The 9,819-nt window shown below is 56.3% G+C and overlaps 1 protein-coding gene across 1 annotated transcript in view; it reads left to right on the top strand.

The window, feature by feature from the left end:
* TNFRSF13C (tumor necrosis factor receptor superfamily, member 13C) overlaps nucleotides 1-886 on the top strand; it is a 10,226-nt gene extending 9,340 nt beyond the window's left edge. The window contains exons 9-10 of the mRNA XM_011945147.1: nucleotides 7-153; nucleotides 705-886. Coding sequence (XP_011800537.1) covers nucleotides 7-153; nucleotides 705-886 — 329 coding nt within the window. The remainder of the gene's footprint in view (nucleotides 1-6; nucleotides 154-704) is intronic.
* The last annotated feature ends 8,933 nt before the right edge of the window (nucleotides 887-9,819 follow it).

The raw sequence follows: 9,819 nt of genomic DNA, 5'->3' as shown, positions 1-9,819 counted from the left end.
TGCCCGGGCTGCTCTTCGGCGCCCCCGCGCTGCTGGGCCTGGCACTGGTCCTGGCGCTGGTCCTGGTGGGCCTGGTGAGCTGGAGGCGACGACAGCGGCGGCTTCGCGGCGCGTCCTTCGCAGAGGCCCCCGACGGAGACAAGGACAAGGACGGTGAGTTCCGTGTGTAGGGGAACCAGTCCGAGCAGGGCGCAGGGGTTGGGGTGTCGGGACGCCCCAGGGGGTGATGCATGGCCCCTGGGGGGAGAGAAGGGCTTTAAGGGGAAGCGGAGACAGAGAGCGGAAAAGAGTTTGCTCTGAGGAGCTCAGGCTGAGGACGGAGACATAGTCCTGCCCGTGAGACCGTGGTCGGAGCCAGGAACAGCTCTGTCCTGCCACACCCCAGTGCGAGGAAGAGACAGTTCGCGGGAAGGGGCCCCCGTCTGAAGGAGGAGCCTGTCCTGCCCTTTGGGAGTCTAACGGAGCTTGGTTCCCCCACAAATCCCTGCAGGGTTTGCCAGACTGAGCCCCAGCTCCCCAACTCCCTGCCCTGCCAGCTCCCCACTGGCCAGGCCTCTGGACTCAGGGTCAGCCATGTGCCCCCCCTCCCCACCCTGCAATGGGCTTCATTTGACGGAGTACTGCCCCTCCAGAGGAGTCCTCTAGGGGAGGGAGGGAAGGCTGTGACCCAGTACCGAGCCTCTATCCCCTCTGCCCTGCCCCAGAGCCCCTGGACAAGGTCATCATTCTGTCTCCGGGAATCTCTGATGCCGCAGCTCCTGCCTGGCCTCCTCCGGGGGAAGACCCAGGAACCACCCCACCTGGCCACAGTGTCCCTGTGCCAGCCACAGAGCTGGGCTCCACTGAACTGGTGACCACCAAGACGGCCGGCCCTGAGCAACAATAGCAGGGAGCCGGCAGGAGGTGGCCCCTGCCCTCCCTCTGGACCCCCGCCAGGGGCTTGGAAATCAAATTTCGCTCTTCACTCCAGCACGCACATGCCCTCTTTCTGGGACCAGGCTAACCCTGTAGAAGCACAGACACTACAGACCACAGCGTTCAGCCCCCATGGAGTTTGGTGTGCTCGCCTTTGGCTTCAGACCACACCATCTTTGACAGCCCTTGAAGGTGGTAGCCCAGCTCCTGTTCCTGTGCCTTCAAAAGGCTGGGGCACTATGAGTAAGAGACCGCTTTTAAAATGGGGAAGGCACCATCAAGCCAAAATGAATCTGAAAAAGGACCAAGTGGGAGGATGCCTAATTTGTAGCTGGGTGGTTTTTTGTGTTTGTTTGATTTTTTAATTTTTTTTATTTTTTGAGACGAGTCTTGCTCTGTCGCCAGGCTGGAGTGCAATGGCGCGATCTCACCTCACTGAAACCTCCAACTCCTTGGTTCAAGTGATTCTCCTGCCTCAACCTCCTGAATAGCTGGGATTACAGGCACGCACCACCACAGCCAGCTAATTTTTGTATTTTTAGTAGAGACGGGATTTCACCACGTTGGCCAGGATGGTCTCGATTTCCTGACCTCGTGATTCGCCCTCCTCGTCCTCCCAAAGTGCTGGGATTACAGGCTTGAGCCACCGCACCTGGTCTTGTTTTGTTTTTTGTTTTTTTTTTTGAGACACGGTCTTGCTGTATCACCCAGGCTGGAGTGCAATGATGGGTCCCCAGTACATTGCAGCCTGGGCTCAAGCCATCTTTCTGCTTCAGCCTCCTGAGTAGCTGGGACTACAGGTGCTCCACCTTGCCCAGCTAATCTTTTTTTTTTTTTTTTTTAAAGACAGGGTCTGGATATGTTGCCCAGGCCAGTCTCAAACTCCTGGCCTCAGGCAGTCCTCCCCAAAGGGCTGGGATTATAGGCATGAAGCACTGGGCCTGGCCTCTATTTCTTTAATACCTGCCCTCAGAGCCGCCCTGCTTTTAAACTGATGCAATTGGCGGCAGTGCATCATCGATTCATGGGTTTGCTTGCTTTGGGATTTAGTACAAGATTATTTTAAGAAATAACAAAGGAGAAAAGATTGAACTGGATTTTGCTGATTCTCAGGTATCTGTATCCCAGGGTCAACCCTGAGATTGGCCCAATCTGCCAGAACCTAAGATGCCATTTTGACCCCAGTGGTAGCTTCTAGAGCCACAAGCCTGCATTTGAGAGGAGATGCGCAGCCTCCAGGGCTGGACTCCAAACTCAAGCTGAAGGAACATGTTGGCAGGCAGCTCTCTCAGGGTCCACCTGGAGTTCCAGCTGCTCCAAGACACAGCACGTTCAGCCATATACACGGAAGGGCTGTGACCTGCAAGAGGCTCCTTTGTGTAGAGGCCAGGGCAGGCCTGTGACGTTGAACCAGGTGGACATGAGGTTCCTTGAACTCCCGTCTCTCTCTGGCTTGTTCCCCTAAAGCACTGGCTCCCCAGTGCTGGGCTCATTTGGCCATCCTGTGCCAGTCCCCTGGTCACCCACCATCACAGTGGAAGCTGCTCCCTCCTCTTACAGCCCCAAGCTTTTCCTTGCTGTGGGGCCTGGGGACAAGACTGTCTCTTTCCACTCCTGGATGACACTGTGCACTCCCAGTCAGCCGCCTCCTGCCTGCCCTCCTGCACAGGGTTTGAACCTCCTGAGCTGGACTCCACCCTGGGCAGCTTCCTTGGAACTTGTTGCAGCTTAGCATCTTTGGAAGGGAGCACTGGACTAAGAGTCAAAAGGTGGAGTTCTGGGCACTGTCTTTCCACTCTTGGACCCTGGGCATGTTCTGTTCCATGCATCAGATGTTTTCTGCCTGCTTCCCCCTGAGCTGCCACCAGAGCTGCCTGTAGACCCCTGCTTCTCCTGCCCCTCCTATCCCTTGCCAGGCCTCTGGACTCAGTGCTTCCTGTCCCAAGGACCTGTTGTGTGCCCAGCTCAGAAGACAGTGGCCACTCACATCCAGGTCTCTGCCTGGCTACTTGCTCCGTGAACCCATCTCAGATGCCCCTGCCCCCAGGGAGCCAGGTGACAGGGTGAGGTCAAGTGACAAGCAGTAGGTATGGGAGAGGGTTGGTGGGGTCAGGCCCACATGGGCCCAGCCATCCACTCCCCTTCCATCTGGGGTTGGGGGAGTCGGAGCTGCTCCTGGCCACCCTGCCTCCCACCCCATCTTCTCCTGGACACCCTATCTCCCACCCCATCTTCTCTTGGCCCCCCCACCTCCCACCCCATCTTCTCCTGGACAACCCCATCTCCCACCCCATCTTCTCCTGGACACCCCATCTCCCACCCCATCTTCTCTTGGCCCCCCCACCTCCCACCCCATCTTCTCCTGGACAACCCCATCTCCTACCCCATCTTTTGCTAAGCTAGGGTTAGCTCAGCAGGTGAAAACCCCAAGGGTGGGTGAAACCCCTCTGGGGCCCAGACATGCAAACCTTGGGCATCTCTCTGGCCCCGCCAGCCGGTAGGAAGTTTCCCCTGAGTTCTTAGTTTTTTCGTCTGAAAAATGAGCGGTTGGATGCAAGGTTCTCCTCCCAGCCTGTGGTCCCCAGAGGACAGGAAAGAACCTTAGATAATTCTCTTATGCATTTCACAGATGAGGAAACTGAGGCCCAGAGCCGCCACATCGATCCCTCATTTGATCTTTATAAGAGCACCTGGAGGAGGAGGGTGGGGTGTTTGTGTTTGCTTACATTTTTTTGAATAAAAAAATGAAGATAGGCATTTTGTAGACAATCTGGAAGTTCTGGACCGGAATCCAAGATGTAGTCAGGGAAGACATGACCCGTGTCCAGTAACCCCAGGCCTCGAGTGTGTGGTGTATTTTTCTACATAATTGTAATCATTCTATACACACAAATTCATGTCTTGACCATCATATTAATATTTGGTAAGTTTTTCTCTCTTTAAATACTTCACAATAAAGTTTTCAACATGGTAAGGTTTTCCACCCAGGCATTTGGATACTTTGGTTTTTGCTGTTGTGGCCAAGATGGCCTCCTTCCACATGGTCATGTTCAGGGGTCTCTGTTTCCCAGCGCAGTTGTTGTGCCAAAGGCCTTGACTTTTATTTATTTATTTATTTATTTTTTGGGACAGAGTTTCACTCTTGTTGCCCAGGCTAGAGTGCAGTGGTGCAATCTCGGCCCACTGCAACCTCCACCTCCTGGGTTCAAGTGATTCTCCTGCCTCAGCCTCCTAAGTAGCTGGGATTACAGACATGCGGCACCACACCCTGCTGGTTTTGTACTTTTAGTACGGACAGGGTTTCTCCATGTTGACCAGGCTGGTCTCGAACTTCTGACCTCAGGTGATTCGCCTGCCTGGCCTCCCACAGTGCTGGGATGACAGGCCTGAGAACCGCGCCCATCCGGCCAGGCTTGACCTTTTTTTTTTTTTGAGACGGAGTCTGGGCTCTGTCGCAGGCTTGACCTTTTTAAAGGTCCCTGTTGGTCCATTTTTTCTCCTGCAAATCTAGACCATTTCACATCCACCAGCAGTGATTATATGGTCCAGTTTGCAGATAGGAAAAGAGAGGCCCTATGAGGTAACGGGATCCAGCCCAAGATACAACAGGTGGGTGACGGAGCTGGGCGAACCCTGGGTTCCCGCGCCTGGCCGGCATGCCTGCCTAGCAGAAGGTCATTGACCCGGACACCCTCCCTGGGAGCGGAGAATTCCGGGACTGAGGCCAGGCCGCACCCTTTGGTTTCATCACTACTCAGATTTTCTCCCTATCTGGTCTCTCTTTTTGGTAAGAGGGATCCCAGACAGACTCTGGAAGGGCCGTTTTCAGGGTAGGAATGGAAGGAAAAGGCCCCTCTCTGAGCCTGTGTTTCGGGCCAGCTTTTCCTGAAGGAGGGTCTGATTTCAACCAGGTCCCCAGGACCCTGGCCGGTGGGGGCAGGGCTGGCTGAAGTCTCGCTTCCTCCTGGGGCTTCCTGCAGGCCCCTTTCACTTCCTGCCTGGTAGCCGGAGGCTGGGGGCTCCGGGAGGGGTTGAGGAGCCCAGCTGGTGAGGCCAGGGAGGAAGGCCCCTCACCTTCGTTTCAGCAGGGATGGCTCAACACGGCACTGTCTCTACAAGCTGGTAGCACCTCCCTGGGCCTCAACTTTCTGCAAAATGGGGCTCTTGAGGGCCACCCAGCTGTCCTTGAAGATTAAAGAGGTCATGTGGCCTGTAGGGACAGAGGGACCCCTGCCAGGGCCAGGGAACGCCCCCAGCAGGGATGTGTGAGCAGGCCTAGTCCTGCCCTCATGACCCCGGGGGGCGGGGTAGAGAGAATAGGGGTGCGGTAGAAACGACTGCCCCAAATAGCGGAATAGCGGGCAGAGTCGGGGAGCAACCGGGACGCTACTGGGGTCCCGGGACCCAGGGGAACCTTGGCATCTCTCCACTCCCTAGACTGCGGATAATCTAGGATCCAGGCCCGAATCCAGGGACTTCGGGAGGGGTGAGTCTCTGAGCGGCTCCTGCAGTCAGCCCCAGCCACCACCGGCCCCTGGCGATTTGGGCGTGGGGCGGGGACGGGGGGGGGGTGCGGCCGAGGGGCGGGGTCAAGAAGAGAGGCGGGGCTGAGGGACCCCCAAGCCTCAAGGTGGCCGGAAAGGGGCGGGGCCAGAGGCATGCCGAAGGGGTGGGGTCAAGGCCAAGGGGCGAGGAAAAAGCGTGGGACCGGATAAGGGGCAGGACCAAGGCCAAGGGCACCTGCTTCGGGCTCCCGACCTCTGCGCCCTCGGGAGTCCGTGTCCTCAGGCGCATCCCGAGCCCTGGGGGCCTGGATGTGGCCCACGGCCCCGACTGAAGGGCGAGGCTCAGGGGAGAGGGCGCGAGACGCCTCCGCCCGAAACTGCGACCCAGGAGCAGGGGGACTGGCGGGGAGAGCGCGCCTGTCCCCGTGCACGCGCTGTGGCCTCCGCGGAGCTCTGTCCTGTCTTGCTTCCCGCGCTAAGGTCTCGGTGTCCGCTCCGGATTCGCACGTACACTGAGGGCTTTGGAGGGTCCTGAAGGGGGAGCCCGTGGGAGCGTTCAGGCAGAGGGACTACCTGTGACAGCTAAAGCGCTGATCCTGAGGCACGGCGGTGTGCGGGCCGGGGAGACGGTGTCGGGGGCATCAGGACGGGGGTGCCGAGCCCCAGCTCCCAGCCTCCCAGTCCCGCCGCTCCCTGGCGACCTCAGGAGCCTGGGCGCCCCTTCCCTCCCACGGGCAGCTGGAGCCTCAGTCAGAGTTGCCTCGCGGGAGACAAAGACAGCCGTGGGCCCTCCCTCCAGACCCCCTCCTGGTACCGGCATTTGCACCAGCAGGGAGCCCAGAGTCCCCCAAGAACCTCTGCTTCTTGGGTAACTGCATCATTGAGGAAATGGAAGAGTTTAGGAATGAGGCCTCGGAGGCTTGTGGGTGGCATCCGCGGTCATGGTCTTCTCAGCCTGGCTGCAGTGGGAGCTCCCACCAGGCCGCATGTACCTGGGTGTTTCCTGTCTGGGGCCCACTGCTTCTCCCTGTAACCCTGCCGAAATGCCGGTAGCCCATCTTGCAGATGACAAAACTGAGGCCTAGAAAGGTTGAATGGCCCTGGAGAGCAGGAATTCCAACCCTGTCAGCCTGGCTCCAAAATAAAGGATAAAGGCTGGGCGCAGTGGCTCGCACCTGTAATCCCAGCACTTTGGGAAGGCAAAGCCGGCCGATAACTTGAGGTCAGGAGTTCCAGAGCCGCCCTGCCAACATGCTGAAACACTGTCTCTACTAAAAATACAAAAATTAGGCCAGGCCTGGTGGCTCACGCCTGTAATCCCAGAACTTTGGGAGGCCGAGGCAGGCGGATCACCTGAGGTCAGGAGTTTGCGACCAGCCTGATCAATATGGTGAAACCCTGTCTCTACTAAAAATTACAAAAATTAGCCGGGTGTGGTGGTGGGCACCAGTAATCCCAGCTCCTCGAGAGGCTGAGGCAGGAGAATTGCTTGAATCCGGGAGGCGAAGATTGGAGTGAGCCAAAATTGAGCCACTGCATTCTAGCCTGGGCGACAGTGTGAGACTCTATCTCAAAACAAAACAAAACAAAAATTAACCAGGCATGGTGGCAGGTCCCTATAAATCCCAGCTATTCAGGAGGCTGAGGCAGGAGAATTGCTTGAATCCGGGAGGCGAAGATTGGAGTGAGCCAAAATTGAGCCACTGCATTCTAGCCTGGGCGACAGTGTGAGACTCTATCTCAAAACAAAACAAAACAAAAATTAACCAGGCATGGTGGCAGGTCCCTATAAATCCCAGCTATTCAGGAGGCTGAGGCAGGAGAATTGGTTGAATCCAGGAGGCAGAGGTTGCAGTGAGCCGAGATCACACCACTGCACTCCAGCCTGGACAACAGAGGGATACTCCGTCTCAAAAATAAATAAATAAATAAAACCTAGAAACTCTGGGCATGTGGGGCTGGAAAGGGATTCTAGGAAGAGAGGGCAGCCTGCATGTCCAGGCAGGGGGCAGGTGAGCCTGGATCAGGTGTTGGCGAGGGCCCTGTTGTGGGGTAGGAGTGCTTCCAGGGTGTGCTGAACTGGCCACAATGTGGATTGAGGGCTCATAGTGCAGGTTCTAGGCCAGACCCTGCCCTTTCTGGCTGTGTGCCAGTCACAGCAAGTCACTTCCTCTCTCTGAGTCTTGAGTTTCTCTCTAGGAAATCCCAAACCTTTCCCAGGGCTCAGCAGAGCTGGCAGACTGGTCACCAACCATCTAATATGGAGACATTGAGGCCCAGCACAAGCTGGTTGTCATGTCCACACCTCTCAGGTCCCCCAGCCTTCCCCAGCCAGAACTGAGTACCAGGTGAGGGCTAGACATGGAGGAAGGCCATTTGTGCACAGGAGCATGCGTGTGACACACGTGTGCACACATATGCCCGCTGTGCAGGGAGGGCCCTCAGAGTCATGCTAGCCCTGGACATGCACACTCTTGCTTTCACCCAAGCACGCGCAGACACCCGTACACTCCAGCTGCCAACATTGGGAGCTGGGGGCGGGGCGGGTGCCCTTCAGGAGCAGGGACTCAGCTCCTCTGCCCGCCCCGCGGGGCTCACTGCAGATGCCAGGGGTTATTTTAAGCCTGGATCAATGGATGAATTTTGGTGACACAGGCTTGGTGGTAGTGGAGGGGGGCGGGCAGAAGAGATAAGGGGTGGGTGCCCTGGAGCCTTGATGGGATGAGAGACCCTGGGGTCCAGGGCAAAGGGATCACTCCTCGGCTGGGCTGCTCTATCTCCAGATCCCCTCACCCAGCACATGGCCAGGCACCTGGGGCAGTGTCAGCTGAATGGGCGATCAGATCCCAGGACTCAGCCAGTCAGGGTCAGCTCGGCTCTGTGTTCGCAGCTGCCCTTTCCTGCTCCACCCACTCCCTGCGGCCAGGTGTTCCCATGGAGAGGAGAGGGTATCCAGTGCCTGGTACAGGCCCAGTAGTTGTGGTTACCTATGGCTGCTGACTGACCACTGAATCAGATTGAGATGGGGAGGAAGGCATGTGTGTGTGAGTGTATGTGGGGGGGGGGTGTATTGGGGGTTGGACATCAGTCTCTGGGAGGGGCTGGAATCCACTTCCTTCATCCGACAAATGGCTGTCACTATGTAAATGTATTTGAAGGTCTGAAGGGGTCAACATGAGGAAAGCACCCAGTACCAGAACAGTGGGGGCAGGAGGGGGTCCAGAAAGGGGGAGCACTGGGAGACTTGCTCTGACCCAGCAGGGTCACCCTAACTTGGAAGAGTACCCAGTTCCAAGGGGGCAGAGACAAGCCTCTTTCAACCCAGTGCCCAGCAACGGGTGGGAAAGGTGGGAGAAATGGCCCCCCTCAGAGCCCCTGCAGCCTCCAGGGCAGTGGGCAGAGGGCGGTGGGGACTTCAATACCAGCGGTGCAGGTTGTGCCACAGATTCCATTTCTAGGAATGCCCCCTAAGGAAGCAGGAAAGGACACTCTAGAAAGTAGAGCTCAGAAGCTCTGAGAAGAATCACAAATGAGAAGTTTCTTTTTCTTTTTCTTTTTTTTTTTTTTAAGACAGAGTCTCAATCTATTGCCCAGGCTGGAGTGCAATGGCACAATCTCGATTCACTGCAACCTCTGCCTCCCAGGTTCAAGCGATTCTCGGGCCTCAGCCTCCCCAGTAGTTGGGATTACAGGTGGCCAACACCATGCCCAGCTAATTTTTGTATTTTTAGTAGAGGTGGGCTTTCACAGTGTTGGTCAGGCTGGTCTCCAACTCCTGACCTCATGATCCACCTGCCTCTGCCTCCCAAAGTGCTGGGATTACAGGTGTGAGCCACTGCCCCCAGCCAAACGAAAAGTTTAAGGATGGCAAAAAGTAAACTACAAACCAGTTGCAATCTAGATGTAAAGTGTGGCATATTTTAGTGTGGTTGTCTCTGGCCATGGGATTAAAACAATTTCATTTAATTCCTTTGTTCATCTGTGTTTTTCTTCTAAACTAGTAATAAGGAGTCCTTTAATGAGGGTGGATTTTCGGGACTGGATGGGAAGTGTGTGTACGTGTGTGTGCACACGTGTGTGTGTAGGTGGGAGGAACAGGCTGTCTTTGGCCGGGGCACAAGGAGAAGCTCTGAGGGGGAAGGTTACCTCCTCTTCCTGTCTGAACCCATTAATACCTGAAATTAGCCTGTCAGCCCTTCATGTCAGGCAACAGACTTGATCCTCCTTAAAATGTAAATCCTTCCTCTTCTTCTCCCCGAGCTTCTCCACTTTCATAAGCTGGTCCCAGTTCCTGAGTGAAGGATGGATGGAAAGGGGACCAGGAGGGACCCTAAGGGAGCCCCAAATGCTTCATCTCACAGAAACTAGGCGCTGGAGTCCTTTCATTTAGAGGCCTGAG

Source organism: Colobus angolensis, unplaced genomic scaffold, assembly GCF_000951035.1.
Source record: "Colobus angolensis palliatus isolate OR3802 unplaced genomic scaffold, Cang.pa_1.0 Scaffold239, whole genome shotgun sequence".
NCBI lineage: Eukaryota > Metazoa > Chordata > Mammalia > Primates > Cercopithecidae > Colobus > Colobus angolensis.
The sequence above is the reverse complement of the archived record's forward strand: the minus strand, read 5'-3'. Positions and strand labels throughout refer to the sequence as shown.